A 27,862-nucleotide genomic window follows, 5' to 3' on the forward strand; every position below is an offset into this window, starting at 1 on the left:
ACGGGACAGCTGTGTCTCCAGTCACTCATGTGACATAAACAATCTTTCACTTTCAATTAACTTATTCATTTGACAGTAGAGTATATATAGTTGCATGACAGGAAACTAACAGTATATAATAATAATCTCTGCGTTTGATGGGATGAAAGTCAGGCTCCTGTGGTGGAGTTTTGTGAATTAGAGTAATGCGGGGGAGCCTCGGTCACCACAGTTTCAGATCAGTATGCCTCCACTCCCCCGTCTGATGACTGTGGCTTCATGGCTGAAACTGGGCCTCTGCTGCCTTTTTTCACCACAAAGACGACAACTCCCTAGAAGATTATGAGCTCCTATGCTGCAGGAGTCACATGAACTCACCACAGGCCAAAATTACAAAGTGGAGAGTGCCTTTGTGTCAGTTAAAGCTTGTGCGACTTTTCTCTACCTCTGTTCCCACTCTTTTTCTTTTTTTCTGTATTTTTTGCTCCACTTTACTGAAAAACCTGATCATGTATCCTCCAGATAAAAAAAAAAGTGAGGCTCCTTTTTGGTTCTTGAAGTTATTAACATCCCTTGATGTTAGTGGTTTGATCTGATTGTAAGGGGGCGTGGCATACTCAACCATACCCCCAACACACACACAGGAAGTTACAGCAGTCATTTCCTTTTGATAGTGTTTAAATGCTTATGAGGCGAAATTGGAAACAGACAGTCATTTTTCACAAGCTACAATTGTTGCCTTCCCCGACTCAAAACACTTTGATGATTATAATGAGATCCTGCTTTCAATGCTTTTTCCAATTTGTCAAAAAAAACTCCTGACAATCATCAGGGCCAAGTAGGAAACCTTTTATTTATTTCTGCATATCTTCATAAAAAAATCAGCAGCTCTTTAATTGAAAATCTTCCATGATTTGTGACCTAATGACTCCAAATAAATGCAGGATTGTATCACTACACCGAACAAGTACCAACCTCTTTATATGATTTAAGGGATTTTTCTACTATATTCATGTCTGCATCATCATCCTTGTGGAATTTCCAAAGTCTACGCACTTTGTTTGATAGCTGTCCCTTTTAAAGTTTGTAATGCAGTTTCCCAGTGGATCCAGGTGACATTGTGCAGACTGATGGGAGGTTCCGTTTCTTTAGAGACCCGAGACACGGCTCGCCCTCTAATTAAAGCTTCCTTGAGCCTTTGATCTCAGCAGAGCTTCACTAACTAGACACAAACAACGGAGAAGTCCCCCATCTTACGTGGCCTCACTCACCAGCTCAGAGGAGACAGCTGTACTGTTGTCATCCTGCCAGCACATCAAAGACCCGTGCTTTTATTTTCTTGTATGTTCAGGTCGCATGCTGAGAACGACCTCAGAGTAGCCCCGGCGTCTTCGTCAACATCATCCGGTTAGCCCGTTTGGCATTTGTTTCTTCAGTGCTGCATAGCGGGTCACTTTATAAAAATAAGCCACGGCCAGAAAATCTTTTAGAAACAACCTCTTTTTGTTTGACTACATGAGTGAAATATTGGACCTCTCTTCTTTTATGCTTGTGTAGGTCTTCTCACATGTATTCAGTTTCCATTATTCATACAACCATCTCTTTGTTTTACTCTGCCCTGTTTTATTTAGTGGCTACACGGTGGAGATCCTGAAGCCTGAGCCAGTCTTGAACTTTTTTTTCAGTCAAAGCATGTGCTGGAAAGTGTTTATCTCACAATAAGCCTTATAAGCCACTGGTGTAAATGATAAAGTTAATGTTTGAATTCCATTTAGCAGCTTAGTTTCAGGTGTCCTTGAAATGTCATGCTGACTCACTGCTACAATGTCATTGTGTATGGGGCCCTTGAATGAAACAAGCCTTTGCTAATGTCAGTGGCGAGCCGTGACTTTTATACCTGGGCCCTCTGACCTTGAAAAATGTTTATTACGTCACCGCGTATACTTCAGCGAAATATCAGAATAACGGCCCGGGGTGCAAAACGCATCAATGATAACGACCCTCTACCACACAAAACAAAACCATTTTATATAAACAAACACCTATCACCACAGCCAAGTAACAATCACAAATGAATGAAGTCGGCACGGCGGCCCACATTGAACACATTTTGTATTGACTTAGGCCTACCTTTGATGATCAAATCACTTAAACACAAAGTCCATCCTCCTGTCCTTTTGGAGGAAGTACTTGATGGCGGGTCATTCAGCTGATCCTTTGCCACTCCAATGTGTCATTGTAACTCAATCTTGAAAATGACTCTGTTAATAATTTTGCAACGATGTCATCACTATCACTGACATGAGCCACCATGAACAAACTTATGCTAATCATAAATCTATCGATTAGATTTATGATTCGAAAATAATAAAAGTAGGGTAGACATGTGGATATTATCCGGCTGAACAAAACGTGCATTTATCAAATAGGTTCGTTCCACAGACCTTATTTCGAGCTATTTTCCAAAATCCTCTGGAGAAATCCCATTGCTTTTTTGTCAAGGGAACCCGAGCACAGCTTACTTCCGGGTTTTAGGACGCGTCACTGCACCACTCCCATAAACTTCACAGCGGGCGGAATTTGTCATAAAGTTTGTGAAAATAAAGCCCACCCATTTAGAGGGAAGATATGATTGGTCAATTGTACTGTCATTTGACATTACTGTCTCGTTGAGTTACTATAGCGGGCCCTCTCTGAATTTACAGCAGGACCACCAATCAGCTCCTATCTTCACAGTAACTCGCAGAGACGGCTAAAGGAGCTTCTTTCATTTAACCCTTCACATTCAAGCAGAAACTGAACAGGCAGATTCAAAGGAATTATTTCTTTGGAAATTTCATTTTGAATACAATTAAATCAAGTTAGTTTGGTAAAACTAATGAAAAATATATATATATAATTTAAAAAATATATATTAAAAAAAAAAAGAAGTTTTTTTTAATGTTTTCAAATATCATTTTTTTTGAATATCTTAGGCACTCAGAGAGGGCCTAGAGGGCCCTGACGGCTCGAGTCGCCACTGGCCAATGTTGTTTGTCTCTCCTATGACAACTATACTAGGTGTTCACACATTAAGCCTACTTCAACATTGTGGAAAAAAACGCAAGGAGCTAATCAAAATTAATAACATGTCTGTGCTTTGAGTGCAGAGCTGTAGTCAGGATGTGGTTGGTCTATCTTCAAACCTAGATTAGGACTAGGTGTGGAGGAAACCGCTAGCTTAGCCCTGTCAAAAGTGAAACAATATGCCTACGAAAACGTCAACTATCACTAGTATACTTTTTAGTTTAACCTGTACATGAACATAGAGGTAAGAACATCAGTCTCTGGTTTTACAGGGAGTAAAGTACAGTGCAAATCCTCCCAAAGTTTTTTTCTCACAGTTTGGGCTGGCAGGTTTTGTGCCCTTTTGTCTAAACCAAAACCTGCTCAATGACTCAATCTGGCAACCTTTGCTATAGCAAAAAGATTATTCAGAGAATGGTTGACAGAAGAATAAACGGTGCAACTCGACCTAAAACACAAACAACTATTTTTCACTTATTTGTTCAAGCGTGGTTCAAATAAAACAAAAATATCTAGTTAAAATATCAGAAATAGCCATGCTAATCTATATGCTAAACTAAGGACTAACGCTCTGTCAGCAATGCATTAACATGGGACTAATGTTGATCTATGTATCTCACTCTCGTAATTAACATTCCTCAACTGTCGTTTCGTTTAAAATGAAAGGATTTATATAATTTGGTAAAGGCTGTTTTATCCAACACTAGCTAACTGTTTATGTTAGCTAAGCGACTGTGTCTTAGTGACAAGGCACTCGTAGCTTTCCTAACACACGTGCACAGGCCCAGCCCGCAGGGTATAAGAAGGCAATCTCTATACCATGATTAATGTCAGTGGCAATATGAAACCCACCACTCCCCAAGGGCTGACTTGGTTTCTCCTCTCTGGGTTTTTCTCATCTTTCTAATGTGGTTGGAATACAGATGGTATGATCTTTTTTAATGAATTAGACCCGATTGGAAACCCCCCTAACTGAGATTCCTTTAAAATGAAAGAGGGTAAGTAAGCAAATTAAATCAAAAACATCAGTTGCACAACACAGCATTTAGTGAACAGCCCTTATTGCTTGTAATTTGAAGTACACAGTATGTGTGTGTGTATTGCATTTAGCAACAATTTAAAAGAGTTCATTTCACAGAGTTCTTAAAATAATTATGTTAGTTGTAGGTTTTCCGGGGAAGGCGGGCTGAATGTAATGCCCTTTTACTTTTATCTCGTTCTTTACACACACACACACACACAGATACAGATACACACTCACAGCTCATGTGATCCTTGAGAGGGCTTTTCATTGAGCTCTGGATCACTTCTGAATGGAGAAGAGCTGACGAGTGTTGGAGGTGACAGATAGTCAAAGGTTCTGTCCTCTAAACTGAAGATTGCTAATGGGTTTTCCCACAGGAGAAGGCCTGTGTCTTTACGATCCTTCATGATATGTAAGGCCTTTTTGTTAAACTGTCAAGTTTTGTTAGATAAAATTACGGATCGAGTATTAAATCAAAGCATAGATCATCCTCTTATTAACTAAAGATTTAAGACATGTTTCGTAGCTGGCTTATCTACACGCTGTTCTCCAACATGCCTGAGTTTGACTCTTGCCAAGTGCTGGTCTTCCTAAAGCTCTGATTATCCCGGCTTACACACAGTTTACACTCAGGTTAAGTAAGAATCAGGGAAGTGACAGAAAGGTGGTGTTTTGGAAGAAGTTGCCAATCAACCAGGAGAACCAGCATTAAGCTCTAGTTTAAGTCGCCATCATGGCATCCTGTAACTAAGTGTAATCCTCTTTGCTGTCTATTCGTATTCTGGCACATCATGGATCTTAACCTGTACTTGTGAAGAACGAGAGTGAGAGTTTGTATTAGTGTTACTGTGCATTAGAGCAAACATGCTTGTGAAGTCCCCTGGATCAATAAGGTGTGTGACCTCAATAGGGCTTCTTACTTGTTGCCAACACCCACATGAGGCAAGACGTGTGCAAGGTCACATAATGTGTGTGTCTCCTCTTATCTCAAGTCAAGAAATCCAATACATGGTTCAGTGCAGTGCGTAGGATATTGTTGCCATGAACAACGGCATGTGCAAATGCATGCAGTGTTGTTTGTTTCAGCTTACCTATATGTATGCATTGAGCCCTGCTGCTAATAACAGCAGATTGAGTGCTCATGCATTGTGGTTGCCATAAAGTGCAACCATGATAAAAAAGAAAAAGAAAAAACCTTTGGAAAAGTTTCCATTAATGATCTATAGTGCATATTTTTACACTGTTCAACAATTCATTGTTAAACCTAACAATTAACTTTGTACAATGTAAAGACATTTTCTCCAACTTGCCCTTAGGTGCTCTTTGTGTTTGTTGTCAACAAACAAAAGTTACTTTTAGGTTCAGTATTTTTCTCAAGATGCCACTGTAACGTTACCCAGGTGTGTGTGTGTTCGTCATTAGAAAAGTCAACATTTAAAACGTTTTAACCTGGATTTCTTATGGAGGTTTACAAGCTTGCACTCTTCTTTCTTGCCTTCTTTGCTGCATTCCTTCAATTTCTTGTGTCTTGCGTTCCCTGCCTGTTTTGCACATAAGGAAAACAACTACCCCCTCATAAAAAAAAATCAGTGTATAGCACTATCTTTGGACAGAAACTCCACAGTACATACTTTAAATGATTTATTGCAGTTGTAGTTATAGTTTTAATGTAATTCGCACCGGAGTACTTTTCCCAGGAATAGTTCCGATAGTTCCTGGAATTTTGCGTTCACACCAAAAAGATCTGGAACTAGAACCTTTTTTTGGGAACCTTTTCACCCCTTTTCAGTCTCTGCTAGAGAGCAGGGACTTTCCTGGGGAGGAAAAGGTTCCAATTTCTGATTGGCTGGGCGAATTGCAAACCATGCCCCGTAAAACTCCGAAAAGTTTTGTGAAGCCGCCATTTTATTTGCTCGCATTATCATTATTAGCATTAGCCCAGCGCACCAACAGAGAGAGACTAGCTTATGGCAACACAAAATAAAATGTGGGAGCAGTGGAGTGATGAGGAGGTGTCGGCGCTTCTGGCGATTTACCCGGGACTTCAGGTGGCAGTATACGCCGTGAAGTTGTTTGTGGCCTGCCAGTAAATCCCAAAGCAGAAGAATACGAAGTGACGTCAGCGGCTTCATTTGCGTAATCCTCCCTCAGGGACTTTTTCCGGAGTGAACGCAATCTACTAGATAGTTCAGGAATTAAAGAGTTCCTGGGAAAAGTACTTGGTGTGAAAGCGCCTATTGCCCTTTAAAAAAGCACGGCACTCCATTCTTGATCAGAAGTAAATCGCCACTCTATCCCACTACACCCGCTGGTTCAATACATTCACAGAACCCTCTTTCCGCCTTTTGCTGAGAGAGGCTCCCAAAATGAGATTTGTCTAGGGATAATTGGGTTAAAGAAAGACCTGGAGTGCTGGGTGGAGGCTGTAACATCATCCAGGTAGCAGAGCATAGTATCAACTGTAGTAGAGATCAAACACTTCATTGCCATGACTCACATAATCTGAGTCAGTGTGAAGGAAATATGGGAGCTCTACTGTCAAATTAATAGTGAAAGCCCCTCTAAATCCATCACGGCACTACTGTTAAATTGTATCGTGTGTGTGTGTGTGTGTGTGTGTGTGTGTGTGTGTGTGTGTGTGTGTGTGTGTGTGTGTGTGTGTGTGTGTGTGTGTGTGTGTGTGTGTGTGTGTGTGTGTGTGTGTGTGTGTGTGTGTGTGTGTGTGTGTGTGTGTGTGTGTGTGTGTGTGTGTGTGTGTGTGTGTGTGTGTGTGTGTGTGTGTGTGTGTGTGTGTGTGTGTGTGTGTGTGTGTGTGTGTGTGTGTGTGTGTGTGTGTGTGTGTATTACTGAGTCAGCCTTGTGGTGTGGCTGATTGAGTTAACATATTTGGGAAAAATCTTTTACATTGAGGCGTAGGAGCCAGATAATGTGTTGAGCATGTGGAGGGTGAAACCAGAGCCGTGTTTGACGATTAGAGTGGAAAGGCCCCCGTGACACTGATACTGCTATCACTCAGAAACCCTGTATTAGACACAGGGTTATAAATCCACTGCTCTGTTTTTTATTTGTACCATTCAAACCACGGGTCAGTGTCTGGTCATTGTCCGCAATTCGTATAAAATATACAGTAAACAGTCTTGTCAAGTTTCAGTTTTATAAAGGTCGTGTTTATAATAGAAAATCACAAATGGCTTGAATTGGGTATACTCTTTCATTTGTCTTTGGGATAACTTATTTTGTGTATTTAATTGTTTCAATTTACTGATTTGTTTTAATTGTCTCATTGATTGTTCTTCTGTGTTTCCTTTTCAGAGCAAGGAAATTGCCTTTCAGCTCCAGGAAGACTTAATGAAGGTCCTTAATGAGCTATACACAGTAAGTAGTAAGACTCACCTTCTTTTTCTTCTTTTACTAATTCAAGTCTACATTAGTCTGTGCTGTGGTGGAGACTGGTTTATAGCATTGAGTTGTTGGAGATGTTGAAGGAATAACAAATTAAACATTCAACTAAATATGCACCTATCAACGTCTATGGAAAGTCTGTCTAATCTCTTTTTCAACACAAAACTGAAACACAACCTCTCTTACCCAAATGACCTGGATATTCAAACTGCAAAAGTTCAGCATCATGTTTGCTTGACTCCTTAGTTTTCATATTCTCTGTTTTATTGGCTTTTATCAGATTGGTTTGCTTGCTCTTCAAAACAAATGCATGCAAAGCCACACCAGGTGGTTGGAGCCAGATAACAACTTGTGGATACATATTGCTTTCTTTAAATAAAAAAAGAAATTATTTTTGGCAATGATGCCTTCATTCAAAAGTTGACAGAGACAGATATGAGGCCTTCGAGTGAGGGGGAGATTACATGCATCAAAGTCCTCAGTGGGAATCAAATCAGGAATGTTGTGATTACATGGTATTTTCAGAAACACAAAACGGTAAACATAGCTTTGGCTGCAGACCTTTGAACCCAGAGGTTGCATTTTCTCAGGGGGATTAGTAGCATTTTAACCGACCATAACACTTAAGCGTTAAATCATCTGCATAGCTGCTGCCCAGTTTCTATGGAGGCGTTTCATCTCTTCTGTTCAATGCCTTTGCTGGAATTGGATTGTTGTCTGTTTGTCTATGACCTTGGCAGGGAAAAGTTTTTAAATCATGAATCAATAGCTAATTCCTCTGCCTTAATGGCTCCAGTCAGCCCTGCTAGCCTATTTGCCTTGTTTATTGCCTCACAAATGTTGTTTGACCATCAGATGCTTGTGTATTCTTAGAAAGGGCGACTGGAATTAAATGAAAACCATGTTGTTTTTATATGATTGCTTTAGGTTTATAATGTGATATAGTCTACCCTAAGTATTGTTGGGCAAGCTTCTTTGAAATCACTGCTTTGCAAGCTACCAATTACTTCACACAAGAACTACAGCAAAACTACGTTTTTGAGAAATGGTTGCTGGTCAGTCATGAACAAAAATGCTGCCATAGTCAAATGTCTTAAAATGTTCCCTCTCTTAGACCATTTGACCGGCTTAAAAAGTGATCCTGACTACTTGAATCGTAAATGGCAATATCATGAACTACTAGCAAGCTTCTGCGATATGTACCGGAGTTAAGCTACTTAAATAAATTATTTCAGGTCACTCACAGGCATCAACAATTACAAACATGACATCATAGAAATACATAACATATGAGAGAAACACATATAATTCTACCATTCTGTGAGTCTGTGGTCTTGTGTAATCGTGTGTCATTCCTTCCCATTGATCAACAACTTTATATTGATCATATACTGTACCTGGGTTGTACACAGATAGAGGTACTAGTCGAGGCAGTTGTTGCTGGTTCCCAAGAGATGGAGTGAAAAGCAGCTCGGTTGGCTTCACAGTCTCCAGTTCCTCACTACAGAGGATTATGGGCATGCTGCTCCAAACACAACAAACCTGTAACTCCAAACTCAATATGTGTCACTTTCACCATGCTCCACACTCCAGATATGACCTGGTTTAGCCCCTATGGGAAAGCGCACACACGTACAAAAATATTCTCAAACACACAGTAGCTATTGCATCAGACAGATGTCGAACCCCGCCAATGAAATAACAGGTCTGCTCCATCTCTAAATATGTCCCTCTAAAAAGAAACACCAAAGTAAACACAGCAGCGGCAGACTCCAGACCAGTAAGTGAGGAGTACAGGGCCCAAGGTCAGTCAGCCATCTCTAAACTGGTTCCAGTTAGGCCAAACCAAACCGGAGCCAGAGCGCTCCACACAAATCTCGCTTTGCTTCGTTGTTCCACTCGTACAGAAATATCTCAGCTTGGGGGAAAGATGTTTGGATTTTGAGATGGGTGGGACTCTTTTTGTATTGACGTTGAGGTTTTTTGCAGACGAGTGTATTGCGTACACAGGTTTGTTGGAGTTGGTTCATTTCAGGTTAAACCACAGGTGCTCCATATCGCCGCCTTCTCCTGGGAGTTTGAATGTATTTTTAGCCTGTTTTTAGTTCAGTATGTAGCTTTTCAGAAGATTCATTGTTTGGAGAAGTTTGACTATGTAAGCGGTTCAAAAAATATAGTTAATTTGCTGTAGTTGAACACACTTTATTCCAAAATGGGGCTGCAACTGACAACAACATCTACCCTAGTTTCTCTAAGTCCAATGTGATACCTTTAAACGTTATCTATTGTCAGTACAATATCCAAAGATGTTCAGTTTTAAATAAACGAAAGCTGGAAAGCTGGAGAATCTTAATATATGAGGCTAAAAAACTGCTCTTATTGCCACGGCACAAAATATGACTTTCTTTATCAAAATGGTCGGTGATAACTTTCCTTTCAATAATTGATAAGTTGACTAATATATTCTAAAGAGAATATAAGATAAATATAATATTTGACAGTTTATGTTTTTAATGTTTGGATAATTATAATTAAAACTTTAAAGATAGTTCTTTCAAATAAAGTAAAGTCTTTCCCTTCTCTTTCTCTCCACTCCTACACCCATGAGATGTTGTGAGCGATGCACCTGCTTTTTGGCTTTTCATACTGATATACCCAACACCAGAATGTGGTTTGGGAAACTAATTAAGGGGTGGGACGTTACTAGGGCCCATACAATTATTTGACATACAAATTAGTTATAATAATGTAAATGCCCATTGATTGGAGTTCAGCGCTCTTGCTGATGACTCCATGTTATCGTCAAAGGATTACGTTTTTCTCCCACAGCAAGTTATTCATCAGCTCCGTCCTTCGAGCCCCCTCATTTGTCACTCCTCCTGACGATGGTAGCCAGTGCTAATGAGACTTTTATACCCGCTTGCTCTCTTCAAGAACTCATTGTTAGTGTTTTGTGGTTAACCTGCTACTCTACGATTGAGTCACCCTCCAATGGGTTCATGGAGTGTGTATGAGTAACGCTCGCACTCCAACTTACTCTGAAGAGGATGACTCAGACTTTAGGAAGTAGTTCTTATCAGTTGTTCATCATCAAGCTGAAGCTTTTCTCTAGTATGTGACGACACAAGGGGTGGAAGAATGAAACTTATACTTCAGTATAGCATCACATAGATCTCTATAAGGAAATATTTAAGAGCCATATCCTACATGCTAAACAGATACACATTTTGGAACTAGCGAGGTAGAACTTTGTTCATGTTTTAAAACAAAATAGAGCTTCAAAGATACACCAACCCCTTTATAACCTCAACCAGAGTGAAACCCAGATGCAGGAAAACTCAGATCAAGGAAGGCCCTATGTTAGATTTAGCTGCAGTGATTTGTGGTGGTTGTGGTCATATGAGGGGCCTCATACAAAGTCTTGAGAGAATCTGTCTTTGGTTTGTTGGTTTACGGAGAGACAGACTGCCAGCTGTGAGATGAGTTGAGAGCTGATGAATGACAGGGTCCAAGGATGGAAACCTTAGTTGTGGGTTATAAGAGGTCAGTCTCCTCTATGAAGATGGATTACTGTGACCTTTGACCTCACCATAACATAACACGTTTTCAGGATCTTGCCCTTTGCCAATCTTAAGAAGCGCTGCATACCTCTTTTCACCCTCTGTCAGAAACCAGAGCCCAGTCTGCTCTGATTGGTTAGCTGGCTGGGTCTTTTGTGATTGATCAACAGCTTAGAGATGTCCCGCCCCTTATTCTGTCACGTACAATGTGTTTGAGCGCTAGCCAATAGAAAGTGTACATATTGATTTCACTATGTCACTGAAGAAAAAAAAAGGCGTCCAATGGAAGAGTTTCAGGCAGGGTGGGGGGAGTGTGGGAACCCCCCCCCCCCCCCCCCCCCCTTGAGGGAAACTTTGGGATTTTAGCCTCTGCAGACCATTGACATGCACATAACACTACAGGAAAAGGGGAAACCAAAAAGCATAATAGGGCCTCTTTAATAACTGTTTTGCAGCTTATTGACACTTTTGTTTGTCTCCAGGTGATGAAGACGTACCACATGTACCACACAGAGAGCATCAGCGCCGAGAGTAAGCTGAAGGAGGCCGAGAAGCAGGAGGAGAAGCAGATCGGCAGGGGAGAACCCGTCTTCAGCATCCGAATGGAGGACAAATACCAGAGGCGCAGCTCTGTGAAGAAGATCGAGAAGATGAAAGAGAAGGTAGAACGATTACAGCACTTAGCGATCGAATCACATTTGTGACAATTGCTTTTAAACTCCATTAGTAGTAACAGCATTCACTGTTTTATTGAAGTAGTTCAAACACAACTAAAATATCTGATTAGGACATTTGCCTCATCAGGGACACAGCATGTTTTTTTTTACTCAGACCTGATCTGAGAAAAGCAAAACAGACTGAGAGCGTTTTCGCGACCAAAGAGCGGGCTTTGTTTTCCCAGAACAGCCCTGCTTTCTATTTCATCTCTGCGACTAATATTACAATGGCCTTTTAAGGGTGGCTCTTCCTGGAATGCATTCGCGAAGTGTTAAAAACATGGACGGTTTGGAAGTGTGAGTCAGGGTCATTGGTCAGAAGACGGTGACTAACTAACAGACTTGTATTTGTCTGGTAGAGAGGAAGTGTATGATAAAAACAGATGGCTCCTGCAGAGGTTGAAGTGAAGGACACGGGCTGTTTTTAGTTTATGCCTCTTTCCGTGCTCGTTCCTTTTTTTGTGCTATTTATAACATAATTGTACATATTTCTACTGTAATGTTTAATAAAGCTGTTGTTTTGCCGTTAATCCGGTCTCAGCTCTTAGAGGAATACATGAAAGCACAGGCACTTTGTCAGAAAGACAATTCTCAACTCATTAAATCCATCCTCTCTCCTTCGCTTTGTTGTTTGTCTGTTTCTCATTCTCTTCCTCTAATTCTCTCATCAGCGTCAAGCCAAGTACTCCGAGAACAAGCTGAAGTCGATCAAAGCGCGCAACGAATATCTGCTGACTCTGGAAGCGTCAAACTCCTCCGTCTTCAAATACTACATCCATGACTTGTCGGACTTAATTGATGTAAGTATAAAACCACGTGCCTCTGTCAGCCCTGTTCGAGGCAGCTTCGTCTTTTTTGTCTCCATTGATGCTGGGAACATTTTGCTGAGGACTTTCTCACATAAACAGAACACCTTGCAGCCACATAAGGAAGATGTTATGATGCTTCTTTATGCTCTTCATACAGAAGACCCGTTGCTATTCAGGGTGTCTTCTTTCCCAGACTCTTAGAAGAGATTTCAATCTTGATCAGAGGAGAGGCCGATGACTTAAGCAGGCGGTTCTGATATAACAATGATCTCAGGACAGCAGACTGTGGGATGGAAATTACAGTTCAGGGCTGAATTATAGCAGCTTATTACTTTTGTGATGAAAAATATTCTTTCCTCACTTCCTTCTATTCCTGTCATTATTGAAAAACCCACATATTATATTAAGTTCTACTCTGTCTTCCTGATATTCTGACATTTCCACATCTTTCAGACATTTTCTTTTGTCATCTTCAGCTGTGGGTCATCACTCCATTTACTTGAGAATCGCGTCTCCCTATGCTTTCTTTTATGCTATCTTGACCTTTTTGTTACCGTACCAATATACATGGCTTATTTGTATATAGCTTACCTGTGTTATTATTGTTATTTTGTTAGAGAAATAATCTTACTTTGCTATTTCCTGTGGCCTTTCTAAGGAAATGGGTGGAGGCCAGGTTTTTAGCCAGGGTTTTTGGGTTTAATTTCCAAGACGAGAGAAGAGGAATGCAACCTCTCTTCAGCCCGCATGCTGTGTGCTGAAATTACCCCTCTGCCTGCTTTGCTCAAAAGCCTTCACATCGCACCGGGGTGTGTGTGTGTGTTACTGTGTGTGGGATGCCATCTGCGTGAGCTGTAGGAGCACGCTCACACACATTTGTTTATTGATGAAGTGGACTTTTTATCGTCGAAAATATAGTGTACATGCCTTCTTGTGGAGGTTTTGCATTTGCCTATCACTCAAGCCGTGTTACATTTCTTTGTGTAAATGTGCGTGTGTTTTTGTGGTTGCCTGAGGCTTGTGTGTCTTCCTAGGAGAGACCTTGGCCAAGGTTTTAGTTATTAAATATCAGCATACTTTCCTGGAGGAAACCTTTAATAATATTGAGGAAAAGTTGTGTAACACAGAGTCAACACTGCTGACTGTTTATAAGAGACTGTTGGCTTATTTAAAAGTATATTTAATTTGTAATCTGTTTAGCCTTCCAGTCTGAGACTTAATTCTAAGAAAGTGTTTTGTATGACCGCCTTCAGTTATGTTGTTTTTCAAACTAAATGTACTCAAGTTGTGGATTCCTGTGAAATCTTAATGTTTTCCTATGTGATATTTAATATATATTTTGGGTTTTGGACAGTGGATAAGACAAAACAAGCCGTTTGAAAGGTTTATGAGGTTGTGATTTTCACTTCTCTTACAATGTATTAAGAGGAAAACAGGAATTGTTGGTTGCTGCAGCTCTTGTATGGTATTAGTGTGTTTATTATGAGACCTGTAGTATCACGTTGACCCTGTTCTCCCCTCTCCTCCAGTGCTGTGATTTGGGTTACCACGCCAGTCTGAACCGGGCCCTGCGGACCTACCTCTCAGCCGAATACAACCTGGAGACATCCCGGCACGAGGGTCTGGACATCATAGAGAACGCCGTGGACAGTCTGGACCCCCGGAGTGACCGACAGAGGTTCATGGAGATGTACCCTACGGCCTTCTGCCCACCGGCAAAATTTGAATTCCAGCCTCATATGGGAGACGAGGTACATAGATTGGTCAAGAATAGAAGCTGATATGAAAAACTGAACTGAAAGACTGCATTTATACACATTTTTTCAAAAGTTTTGTTTCCAAATCATCCACTTTTTGAGCTGCACAGCAACATGGTTTGGATTTGATTATAAAAAGGTCTCAGACTTAATGAGGTCTGATTTCAGTGGCTTAAGTGCAGCGTTTTACTGCGTCTGAGCGGCTGGATCAGGTTTTTATGGGGCACAGAATATGACAAATCATGTGTTAATTCTCCCCCTGCAGTCATGAAGCTCAACATGTGTTTGGAGTTTTACTGTTTGGCTGGCACTGCGGAAACTGATATCATGTCTGTTTACACTCTGTTGTTGTCTGCATTCAGTTGTGAGACGTCACTGTGGTTTGCTTTGCAATTGAAGAAGAATTTGATTGCCTGCATCTTGTTTCAAACAGAGGACACGTCGCTTGTCTTTTATTTCAGAGGGTTGTCACTTGAAATCCTAATTCCTGACAATGTGTTTCCTTTTTTCCCCAGGTGTGTCAGATCTCAGTGCAGCCACCGGTGAACGGAGAGCTCATCCTGAGGTTCCAGCAGCTTCAGTCCCGCTTGGCAACTCTGAATATTGAGAACGAAGAGGTAAAGCAATGCAAATAAATAAAGTCATTACACATATATTTGTATTTTGATCCGTGAGGTTTTTCTGTCCAACATGTCAAAACTCTTCTCCCCTGTCTCGGCGTAGTTTCCTGCTAGAGATGCGTACGTTTCTCCATTTTGACGTTTGTTGGTTTTAAGAAGCTTACAGCTGCAGAGCTTTAAAGCTACCAAAGTTAACTTTAGCCAGAAGTCGTCCAAGGTGAGACAGAGAAAATAGTTGCTGATGATCTCTGAAGAATCTTAATGTTTTTTGGGTATACACAGACACACACAGTGTTTTCCCTGTCTCTCATGCCCTGCAGGTAGCCATCAAACCTCTCTGTGAAGCCTCCTTTCTGCTCCCACTGGTAGATTTCACTGTCTCGCTTTTATTTGCACAAACCTGTCTTGCGCTGCTCTGTTTTGACATTGAAGGTGCATCTCTAGTCAGGCAGTTTCATTTGAACCTGTGTGCAGGATGCTTGAAGAACGCAACATTTCTGTTTATACAAGAAATGAGAAAATAAATACTGTGAATGCAACAGTTTGACGGAGTACATTTACACCAATTATGTTCGCTTTTACAATAAAAGCTATCCGTATTTACCCTCTCTGTTGTTGTCCCCCCCATGGGTGCATGTTTCTTTCATTTATCCTGCCTTTTTTTTTAAAAACATTTTGGGATTTTTCATTTGAATGTGCAATGGATTAAAGCTGAAGAAAGTCAATAGAAGATTGGTCAATAGACTGAGACTTAAACTGAAAAAGAAAGTTGTCACCATTTTGATAATCAAGCAAAAGTGATCACTCTTTTTTGTTTTCACTCTCAATGTATTAGTTTCGAAATTGATTATTGACCTACATAGGTGTGTTAAGTTCAGGACCTATCCTAGTCTACCATGATGACAGAGAGCTTAGTCCAGCTAACTTCCTTTTTCTCAGAAACTTCAACATTTCCCAAATACATTCGACATAAAATAAAAATACAACTCAGGAGGTACTATCATTTCCCCCTACACCTATCACATATGTGAACTTTTCTTTACCCTTAATGATTAACCAATGAAAATAACCCTAGTGGCAGCCTCTTTAAGCTTCCTTTGGATTGTTGTTTTGATGCTGTGTATCGAGGCTGCTCAGGCTCCTGCTCCTTCTCTCTGACGCAGTATGTACAGTATCTCTGCACCCTGTGAGTTTCTGTGTGTGAGGGTGCGAAGACACGCCCCGGTTGCTTCATGTCCTTGTCGGCTGCCTCGCTGTAGCGGATGTCCTGGTGGGTCAGAATTGGAGGGCACTATTGCCTTGTGTTAGCATCAGCAGATGGCCTCTCTTCCTGTGCACAGCGGGCCAGATGCACCCTTGAAAAAAAATGAACTTTCAAGGCTCTCTGACAACCTACCTGGAAGCACAACTGTCAAATAAAGAGAATGAAGAAAAGTCGTTATCCGGCCAGGAAAGGCTGCAGGGCATTTCTTAATAGAAGTGAAGCTGTTTTCTAAAACCTCTTTTACTCCCGTGAAAAAGTGAAAGAAAACATTGCTGAATAATTGACTGTGCACTGTGACGGAAGGGGGTGCGGCTTGGAGAGAAAACTCTCACTCTTACTAAAGGGTTGGGGTTAACATAGCCCTGCTGGGTGCCGCACTGCAGAAATTACAATTGAATTTCTTTCATTAAAAAAGTCTGCTCTCTGAAGATGGTGCTCATTTCAGCTCGTCAGCCAGTCAGCCAGTCAGCCAGTCAGCGTGGTTCATCTCCTTTTCAGATTTAATAATCTTGCCATTTAGATCTCATTTGCCTCCGTGTGAAAAAGAGCGCAGGCTGATGTTCCTCTCTTTTGTAATCTCAAGACATTTCACACTAAACTATGACAATCTAATACCATGTCCTTCACAGTGAATGTTTGTTTTCCTCAGATACATCTCAGGAAGGCACATCAGAGCCTGTGTGTTTGTGTTTCTGTGTTAATAGAGGGACGATCAGCAGATTACACACTAACTACATATTCTGTTAACATCTATGAAGAGCAGTCTGCCTTTTGAGCTGCTGATTTTGAAGGAATTATTTTGGATTTTGACAGTGCAGAAATAGTTTTCAGTACAGAGAAGGACGACTGTAAACAAGTCTGGGATTATATTTAGCTCACCGTATTACTGCGCCGTCTTTGCAGCTACGCAGGGAACACATGAGTCATGGTTCCTTATTGAAAATAAACAAACCTAATTTGATCCCGGGGACTTTTCACCAGGTGTGTTGTGCGGCTACAGGGACAAATGGGCATACCCAGCGAGTCTCTTTAAAAGCCCTGTTGTAATCGAGCCCCGCAGTGAACACTGGTAACTATTCGTCTGCTGAATAATGGATAAACTCAACAGCTTTTTCACTGGGAGCGATTCTCTCGCATGCTTGGGTCCTGTCTTTCTGCTGACAGCTGGGCCTCTCGCCTCCACGGGGCCACCCGGGATGTAGCTGTAGGGAGAAGGGGACCCGACACACTCCGAGCGTGTAACTCATGACTGCATGCATGTCATATAAGTTACTTATTTTAGGCACCTGCCGCGGGTTAAAAAAACCGCAGTGTAGATTTCTGAATGTTTTCTCTGTCTTTTAAAGGCAGCAGGTTTTTCATTTCACTCACAAGACAGAATTCTGTTATAGCAAAGTTTTACGACAGCAGAATCCCCCATTTCCTTCACTACGCTGTCATTAGTCGTGTTTAAACCTGCCGTGTGTTTTTGCTTCAAGACGGGATGGATGACACTTTTAACTACATCCACATTGTGTTCCCCAGCATGTATGTCGGCGCTGTAATCTATCAGTGTTACACTTGAAAGAGAGTCCGCCTTGCTTTTCAGGTGTTTTTTTCTTCCTTTTTGAAGGCAAAATGAGTCACAGGTCAAACTGTTTAAAAGAAAAACAACCTAATCTTCCGTTGTCTCGGTGTGTGTAACAGCACCCTGAGGAATCCAGCCTGTTCTTTCATTAGCACTGAGGTCAGACTCACTTAATAACCCAGACACAGGGTCACTACCTTTGAATAGGGGGCCTCCTGACCATTAGGCGTAATTAGGAGGGCTTCCAGCACTGACTCACTGTCGGCGACGCTGACCTGCGATGCACACACAGTTGAGTTGCGATGCTCACAGCTCTCATGACCCCAGAGTGTCTCTGTTGAAGGGAAAGAAATGTTTTGAGCTCAGAGCTGGTTGAGGATGTTTCAGCATCAGCAGGGCCTCTTTCCTTCTGCAGCTTTTCCACATCACTGATTCATGCTCTCAGGCTTGACAGTCTCTAGACCCTTCGTCCTTGTCTTATTTGATCTTTTTTTGTCTCTCCTCCTTTTTCAATGCTCCACATTTTGCACTTCTCCTTAACCTACATAGCCCTATGTTTATATTATTTTATTGATTGAAAAGGCAGAATGGTCCTTGTGTCGGCCCTCGGCGTACCCCTTTTTTTTAAGACATTTTTTATTTAAATGTCTTTCAAAATGTCATAAATCAGATGTGCGATTACAATTATTAAAGGAAATGTGTATCATTACACATGGAATATTTAAATTAGGAATTGGACATTTTTACGTTGACAATAGTCATTTAATTGAGGGATGGATTTGGGATGGATTTTGTTGCATAAATGTAATCTTTGGCTTGAGGGAGATATGGGTCAGTTAATCCACCCTGACTAAAATATCCCAATTATTGGATGGGTTGCCATGTCATTTCTTACAGACTAAAGGGGTTTTGACTAACTGTCTGCAAAACTGAGGACATTCCATCAGCCTCAATTTTCATATTTGAGCGCTAATTAACATTTGCAAGGTAACATAAGGATTTAAACTATTATACCTGCTAAACATCAACATGTTGCCATTTCTCTGTCACTGCGGATTTGTTAGCAAGCTAATGTTAACTATTGTCTCAATGTCAAGCTATGTGCTATGTTAAGTGAAGCTTCACAGAGCTGCTAGCATGGCTATGAAGTGGCACTTTTCTTTCAAAATATTACTGACAACAACACCAGGACTTTTGCTCTGTAAATATTGAGACATGATTGTTGAAGTCTAAAGGTCATCATCACGTCTTTGTACTGCAAGCTCTTTATTAATAGTCTGCACAATTAATTTGCATCTCTTTCGGTCTCTTCAACAGCTGTCACATCCTTATTTGCCCTCCCATTTTTTTTTTACATCATCCCTCATCTTACATCCTCATTTACTGGACACAGCCAGTAGCGGTGGCCAAACATCCTTGGCAGTAAGAAGGGGGGATCACTCCGCAAAGTCCTGACGTTAATGGGCTGCAGCAGAATCACTTTTTCAGACAGGTTAGAGGCGGTTTAGGAAATGTATCTTAAAAGCCTGTTACTGAATGTCTCGTCTCTAGCATACTCTCTCCCTCTCTGAGTGCAAGCAAACTGATTGCTTTGGCCGGGAGTCATGTTCAGGGGTTGATGGATTTTTGGGGAACTTTAGGCATTTTGTCAGAAAACACCTGCATCTTTTTAAGAGTTTCGTGGGATAGAGAGAGAGGTTTTTATGGAGAGTGATGATTTAAACCGCTAGATATGCTGTGATGTAACATGGTGATAGTGAAGAGATCACATCTAGCTTTTTAGCTGGCTGTGTTTTTGCAATTCTTCAACTTTTCTTCATCTTTCCCCCTTATCCTTTGTGTGTTTCCAGATCAAAAAGACATCTGAGGCCACCCTGACCACCATCCAGGACATGACGACTATCGAAGACTACGACGTGTCCGAGTGTTTCCACCACAGCCGGTCCACGGAGTCGGTCAAATCCACCGTTTCTGAGACGTACCTCAGTAAGCCCAGCATCGCCAAGAGGAGGGCCAACCAGCAGGAGACGGAGCAGTTCTACTTCATGGTGAGTGGAAGAAGAAGAGAAGAAGATGATGGATACGAATAAACAAATACAAAGGACGTTAAAGGTGTCTTTTCATTTCTGTATGAAAATAGAAATACATCCCTCTTATAGACTCTCTTTGAAGTATTAGTAAGCTTTCTTTACTTAGATTTGTGAAAATGCCAGATTATTGTGCTCTGTTTAATATCTGCTACAAATGTCTGTCAAATGAATCAGAGAATATGAACTAAAGTTATTATCTGCTACTTTAAAAAGCTTAATCTTTCCACGTTGTCCTTAAAAGTCCTTTGCTCATGCACCAAGCCCCTTATTATCTTTGATTAGCTGGCAAAGGGGTAGCTTCTCAAAATATGTTCATCTAGGAAATCTAAGTGCTATCGTGTTCCCGTCTGAAGATGGACAGCATGTCCTTTGCCCTTAGCTTTTCTTTTCATAGATTGCTGTCTGAGGAGCACTCTGGGCCCGCTGTGTAATTACTCTCAATTCTCCACAGAAATTCCGGGAGTTTCTGGAGGGCAGTAATCTCATCTCCAAACTGCAGGCCAAACATGACCTGCTGAAGAGGACACTTGGTGAAGGTACAGTCAAAACCCTTTACTGATATACACTTCTCTTAAGGCCCAGACATAACAAGCACACATCATGGAACTTTTGCTTATAAGCTGAGTTTGAACACATCACAAAGACGAAAGGGAACACAAACATTCTGCTCAAACTGTCTTCATCCCAGATGGCAACAGTAGTCGTCCCTCAACAGAGTGTAATAGGAAAACATAGGGCTCTGCATCAACAAGTTGTTGTTATGATTCAAACATTAAATGGAGCTTCGTTTGCCAACCATTTTTACACCCGCCCGTCATTCCTGATGGCAATGTTTTTGTGAAAATATCCAGCTATCGGAAGGAAAAGATTACATGAAGATGGACAATTTATCTCTGACTCTTGACTTAAGTCATGCTTTTGCTAAACAGCAATCAGATTGGTTTCTTTAAACGACATGGTCCCTAATAAATTCAACATACAAGAATCGGTGAAAAAGCGGAACACACCGCAAAAACTAAGACGAAAGGCGCTCCCCGAGTGCCCGACATTCAGCGACAGACTTTCGCCTTGTTATCTCCCAGCTGTTGGTTTATACAATATAATGGGTGTATGCTGTAGAAGTCCTTTTCAATATCCAAATAGCCACAATCAATAATAATTCTTTATTAAATGTTGTCTTTATTTATTTTCTGCAGTCTTAGTCAAGCAATTTTGGCCTTTTAATGTGGCAAATGTTCCATTGTTTGCCCGCTTTTCTCACTACTCTAAACTCCTGGATTGCAATCTGTGTTTGAGCCCGGCAAGCGAGAGCTGAGGGGGATTGTAAAGTTGTATTATCCGTCTTAGTGATTGATTAGCTCCTAACTTAATGGACTATCGTGCATTAGAGGGTGGCAGTCATTACCAACGGTCTCTCCTCGGTCTACATTGGTGGAATTTCCTCGGGGCTTCAGCTAATCTGCCACTCAGAGAGTCAGTCAAGTCATTGTTCTACCCTGCAGTGCTGGTGGTCTCAGTCAAACTGTCCACCTAATGAGTGATGAAGCTGTGCTAACAAGGGGAGAAAAGCCTCCTACTTCTCTCACAAACTCCTTAATCATATTGTTGTTAATGAGCTGTAGCACAGTATGAGTCACTCAGACTCACAGACAGGTCAGATCCTGTTCACAGGAACAGATGGACGCGCAAACGAAAACCTCTTCTGTTCTTCAAAACCATTTGGAAGCTATTTTTCTTTTTGCTTAATCTTTGCTAGTCCACACTTGTAGATTGTAAACTGTGTGCCTGCTGGATGTTTTTACTGTAATGAAGCTAATGTGTCTCGAGCTATGAGCTGTTGTATTTGTGTGTGTGTAGGTGTGTGTATGCGTTTTTTTTGTGCCATTCAAGAGGCCAGCGGTTGCGGACAGATGGCAGGCGTCAAATGCTTCACTGGCCGTATGCAGAGTGCACCGCAGGGACCTCAGAGACAGGTCCTGGCATGTCCACACATCTAACTTCCTCTCACATCTCTTCTCTTTTCTCTCTCTTCACCCGCAGGCCACAGAGCCGACTACATGACCACAAGGTAAAGTACACACACGCTTCAGGACACCAGCGTATTTAAAACACACATCCAGTGCACTTTTTCTTTCAGCAGTGACAGAGATATTGTGCCGTGTTGCAGCACATCATGGTGCGCACAGGTTGCCTCAGGACATTCTCATGGGAAGTCCTCTGTGACCATGACAGCAGAGGAGTCTAGTTAGAAAAAACAACCTGGAGAGCAGTGAGCAGCTGTGCCGGCCTCAATGTTTTAAAGTCCAACCTGTTGATGTGTAAAAGGGTGACCTTACTTTCCTTTCCCTACCTGTAAAAAGAGTGGGAAGTGACAAAGTAGACAATGTTTAGCCTAATAAATAAGGGAAATAATTTGCATTAAATTAAGAAAGAGTGGGTTCCAAAAAAAAAGCACATCTTTGAAAACCCATCATTTATGTTCAAAAGTGGAGATAACTTATTGGATATACTCTATTATTGTAATTAGGTTGCTTTGCTATTTTCTATGGGTCACTCACGTGTTAATGACTAAGTTATGTAGCTTCTTTTTTTTCAATCAAAATTGAGGTTGTATTTTGCCTTTAGAGAATAACAAGGTCAAATCCATCAGTTGGAACTCTTTGTTCCTTCATATAAAACACAGCATTCAGAGACGCCACCTTGAGCTCTGTGATAGACATTTTTCATGATTTTCTAACATTTTATAGATAGAAAAATTAATTGAGAACATGTTTGGCAAATTGACAAAGGCAGCCATGTTCTTGGGTGGGGTTAATCACCACTAGTTCTAAACAAATGTGAGTAAAAAGTGATCCGGTGGTATGCCTTATACTACTGTTGTATTCATAAGGCAAAGTGTTTATCTTTTGTTTTCATGATAATATATTTGAGATATCTTGAGGCTTTTCTAGCTGAATAATTCATTATGATTGAGCAGCAGAAGCGACCAAAGTCCCATACTTTTGAATCTTGGTCAGACTGGTCACAAGAAGCCAAATAGAATGAAATCACAAACCAAGACACACACACACACACACACACACACACACACACACACACACACACACACACACACACACACACACACACACACACACACAGACACACACACACACAGACACACACACACACACACACACACACACACACACACAGGCACACACACACACAGGCACACAGGCACACACAGAGGAAATCCCCTGCAGGGCCTGCCATGAGGAGGATGCTGACACATACGATGCTCCCAGCAGGTCGGATATTTCACTGGCCTGTGACAGGATTATAAAGAATAAGCAAATTCATGGCTTTCACTGGGGTCTTAAAAAATAACCTTTTTCACCTGCCTCACGTCTGAAGCCTCAACTTCAATTTTTGGATATTGAAGGATAGATGAACCACTCTACAAAAAACTGCATTGTTTACTTTTTCTAACACACTCTTTGTATTCTAGACATCCCAATGGGCAGTTCAGAACCCACACCGGCACCCGGCGGGCTAGACCCCGCTCTGTTTTTAATGTTAGGTTATTTAATGGCAATTTGGAGTCATTTATCAAGGTACTGATTACCAACCTGCCTGCCCGACGTTGTTCCTCCTCCTCCTATCTATTTTCTGTCTTGCTCTGGCTCACTGGCCATTTTGGTGGGTTCCCCAAAAGCATTTGAGCTTACATTAATCTTTTACCAACAAAAACAAATAATTCTAGATTCTGGAAACCTTCTTCATGGCAGGGTCAGTGAGCTCTGGTGTCAGACCTGTGAGGTTGGCTCTGATAGATTTGGAGGGCTGCAGGAGGAGAGGAATGGCCGTCTGAGGGATAAATGTTTGTCTCAGTCAGCTCCCCTGACTCGCTGCTGACCTGGCATCACTGCGCTGCTCTGCCAGAGATATGAATTCCTCCAGAGGCAGAGCAGAGGCCAGTGGGAACAGCAGGGTGACTGGCAGTCAGGGAGCAGATGGCAGACTGATAAGGTGCCCTGCCTCCCTCCTCGGGCCTCTTCTCTGCCTCTCATAGGTGGCCGCGTCCGGTCCTGCCTGTCCACTTCTCATTGTTTTCTTATGGGTGTGATGCACAGAGGGGAATGAGGGTGCGCTCTTAGCAAAAGCTTTGGTGGGCAGCTGCTGTGGTCCTAATCTGGGTCTTGCTTTTCTCTCTCTTTCTGTTTCTCTGCGACAATTCTCTATAGCCGCGGACGAAGGAACTCACACGCTCGACATCAGGTACCTTGAAGCACCTTGGGGAGCCCATGCTGCTTTCCTTCGCTCATTTTCTTCATCTGTCCTGCTCTAACACCATTTGTATATCTTACTGTGTTTGTCTATATCTTGTATACATAACCTGCCATCTGTGGGAAGACTGAGACAGACTGAATTGAGGCTTTTATCCTTAACGGGACACCACAATCAAAAATGTATAATTTCCTCTTACTTGTAGTGTTTTTTAGATCTAGATTGTTTGTGATATCAGTTAAAACTGCTCACAACAAGGTCTGTGGATGTCCTTGAGTAACGGGGGCATGATTTCTAAAAAGAGTCATTACTTTTGAGTTTTTCAAATGTGTTTTAGTTTTGTTATAATGGAGAGAGGGCAGTAATTGGCTCTTGAAGCAAGCGGGAAATAGATACATGTTTGATTTTGACCTTTTCCTCTAAACTGATTTTGCTGATCTTAGTTTAAATTGTGTTTCCCAGCATGAACCAAATCCCATTGCAAAATCGATATGAAATCGATGTGATATAAAGCAGTCATCCCCAGTCTCGCATACCCAAAGAGATAGTATTACATAATCCTGCTGCACCAGACTCTCTGCCCACTCTGACAATAGATAGTTTTGATTTTGGCATGGTCGCTGTGTCGGGCCGTGCGTTTGCCCCTGAGGACTGTAAACAGATCCACTGTGTCATTAAAAGCATGTACTGAGTCCCTGTCCAGCACGGAGCCGTGGGATCAGCTGGCATCACAGCAGAACAGTCAGCGTCTGAGCAGCAAGAGGAGAGTGTTTTCCCTGAAGCGGACCACGCTGCTCTTCTCATCTCACCACTCCTGCCCCGAGCTCCATACTGAGTGTGTGGCTCTTTAGATAAGCTCTCCTCAATTTAAACACAGTGTGCACTTGATTGCTAGAATAACAAAACACATAGTATATTTAGCAACACTAGAGGCCAGTTGAAAACAAGTTTGCTGCGGATTAGAAGTGGTTTTTTTTTATATATTCTGATCTTTTTATGCTCAGTGAGTTATTATGGGAGACTGGGCATGAAGAAATAGCTGGAAATGTCAACTCAATCTGTCTCAGTAAGATCACAAAATGGTGACCCTCCCTTTTTATATAAATACCGCCTTCACTTACTCTGGGTGTGCATGTTTTTAAATTCACATTAACCAGTTTCTTTCCGAGCCCGACAGATATTTCAGCAAATTGATGTTATCTGTATATTTACTGATTAACGTTAAGCATTATCTTATATTTAGTTTTCATGTTTATTTAAAAGAAGTACATGTAGAACTCTTTTTTTTAAATATATTTACATTGATAAATCTATCTGATTGTATTTGATTTATTTATATTTTCTCTGATTGATCTCGATAACATCTGAAACGCCGGTTGTATCTGTCGGGCTCTAGCTGTTGTACATGCTATACAAACAGCACATTATACATGATCTGACATTTAGGTGTTTTTGTTCACTTTGCCTACATAGGACTCTGGACAAGCTATCCCCCGCGTGGTTGAAAGCTGTATTCGCTGCATAAATTTGTATGGTGAGTTGGATGTTGTGTATAAACACGTTTGTCACGACAGATATGCAACCATAACTTGATGACAGTATTTATGGATTCTTCTCATAAACCAGCGTCTTCATCTCCAAATCTGTCTGACTTTGGTTAAAGGGGACTTCAAGTGAATCCCAGCCATTAATTGTTTGGGTGTGTACATAGTTTTTCATGTTGGGGCTCCACTGTGTTCAGTCATGGGAAAATGCAGATTCCATCCTGTTTACAGCGGCGCTGCCTTTTTACACCCAGTTTCTCAAACCTACCATGAGACAAACAGACAGACAGCTGAGCCTGGCACAAGTGATGCAAAACTATTTGATTTTCAAACCAAATTGGAAAAAAAGATACACAAGAAAAATGTAGACTCTTTTAGCATTAAATATGTGACAGAAGTGAGATTTCATGGTTTACAGGCACTGCATCTTATATAGGGAACAAGCAATGACGTACCAATTTAAAAGTGACAAAACGGCCGACTAATCATGCTTCCTCCTCACCCTTGACCCTTCCCCTTATTAAGTCCTAATCCCAGCTGGAAGACACTTGAGTAAAGCTTGATTGCAGCCTCCCTGACTCATTAATTATCTTTAATTAGAAAAGTGAGGGGGCTTAACAGGGAGGATGTGCTTTTTAGGTCCAACTAAAGTAAGCTTTATTTGCTGAGTGAGGGTCTCTTTCTTTCTGTAAGTAGACTTATGATCGCATTGAGTATCTGTCGTGTACACTCTGTCTTCCTTACCGTCTGCCCTTGTTTATTTCCTTTCAGGCCTTCAACATCAAGGAATATTTCGCGTATCTGGATCCCATCTCGAAGTCAATGACATCAAGAACTCGTTTGAAAGAGGTACGTTATAACAAATCATTACACAATCTATGGAACATATTAAGCCAGTGGGCTAATTGTAATTTAGACATATTTCACACCTCAGTCCTGTGCATTCTCAATCATTTAGGATATCATTTGTCTGTGTCTTAGGAAATGACCCCCTGGCGGACGATGATAACAATCATGACATCAACTCGGTGGCCGGCGTTCTCAAACTTTACTTCCGTGGTCTGGAGAACCCTCTTTTCCCCAAAGAGAGGTTCAATGATCTGCTGTCTTGCATCAGTAAGAAAAAACACTTTTGCTTTGTATCAGACATGCCGTTTATTTTCTGAGTGCATCTCTTTGTAATGATCTTATCATAACAACTGTTATTATACTGTGGTTAATTAATCTCACTTAGATGGAATCTGTCTTTCAAATTTGCATAATTCCCACTGACTGCAGTATTTGGTCAGCAGAATGGCTCTGACTTCTCCTTCTCCTTGGCACTTTGTTTTATTACAACTCTATGATATTTGGTCGAGTACTGAGAAGGAAATGATCCATCGTAAGTGGCATAAAGCTGGCCATGCTTCCAGATCGCAGTGGAATGTTAAATGTCTGCAGCACTGAGCGGCGTTTGAATCCAGAGCTGAATCTACTGTATACTGAGGTCATCAGAAGAATAGTCCCAGTCATTCTGCTGTGAGTCAGTTCAAAGACAAGTCAGCTCTTTGTGTGGCCTTTTCTCATCTTTTAAGACATTAGGGGGGGATTTAGGCTCTGTTAAAGAACAATTGAACATGCATCGAGTCACATGGGCAAAGCGTGTGCTGCAAGGCCTGGTGCAGCTTTGTGTAGACCATGTGAGTGTGTGCTTTTTTCTTCATGCAGGCTTTAGTGTACTTGCAAGTGTGCAAAGTGTTTCCTGGGTGTATTTTTACACAGCGTGAGTGATGGGGATTCCCTGTTTACATTCCCCAGCTCAACATGCCAGTGATTGCAGTGTGGGCAGAACGCCCGGCAAGCTTCATATTAAAAATGATCTGCTTATTCCATGCGAAGAAGCTCCGACCAGCTACAAGAACGTTTTTCCTTTTAACTGCTCTCAGTTGACTGTTTTTTCTCCCAACCCAGCAGCTTACTGCAGCTACTAATATTTTTCCTTTGGGAATTAGCAGCAGGGATGTTTCACGTGGGTGTTCTCGCGTGTGTGTTTCCAGGTTGATGTATAAGTGTACACTGGAGTAGGTCTCTGAATAGGATCTTCTGAAGTGCTCAGGAGCCTTGCAGAATCCTAGTTAGGTATTCATTAAAAATGAAATACATCACAAGTAGCCCAGAAGCTCAAATCCCAGATGGCACAAAGTGGCTGGAGGGTG

General features: G+C 41.5%; 1 protein-coding gene across 3 annotated transcripts in view; it reads left to right on the forward strand.

The window, feature by feature from the left end:
• Nucleotides 1-27,862, forward strand: part of srgap1a (SLIT-ROBO Rho GTPase activating protein 1a) — an 87,976-nt gene that overhangs the window by 41,979 nt on the left and 18,135 nt on the right. For 2 of the 3 annotated variants that reach the window (XM_079682010.1, XM_079682008.1), the window contains exons 4-15: nt 7,382-7,444; nt 11,514-11,693; nt 12,419-12,547; nt 14,086-14,307; nt 14,829-14,930; nt 19,615-19,812; nt 20,306-20,390; nt 21,895-21,922; nt 23,345-23,450; nt 25,597-25,657; nt 26,439-26,516; nt 26,649-26,783. In XM_079682010.1, the coding sequence (XP_079538136.1) occupies nt 7,382-7,444; nt 11,514-11,693; nt 12,419-12,547; nt 14,086-14,307; nt 14,829-14,930; nt 19,615-19,812; nt 20,306-20,390; nt 21,895-21,922; nt 23,345-23,450; nt 25,597-25,657; nt 26,439-26,516; nt 26,649-26,783 (1,387 nt within the window). Of the gene's footprint in view, nt 1-7,381; nt 7,445-11,513; nt 11,694-12,418; nt 12,548-14,085; nt 14,308-14,828; nt 14,931-19,614; nt 19,813-20,305; nt 20,391-21,894; nt 21,923-23,344; nt 23,451-24,080; nt 24,115-25,596; nt 25,658-26,438; nt 26,517-26,648; nt 26,784-27,862 lie in introns of all 3 variants that reach the window. The other variant, XM_079682009.1, reaches the window with a different exon arrangement.

The sequence above is a fragment of the Notothenia rossii genome (assembly GCF_949606895.1).
Source record: "Notothenia rossii genome assembly, chromosome: 5".
Taxonomy (NCBI): Eukaryota; Metazoa; Chordata; class Actinopteri; order Perciformes; family Nototheniidae; genus Notothenia; species Notothenia rossii.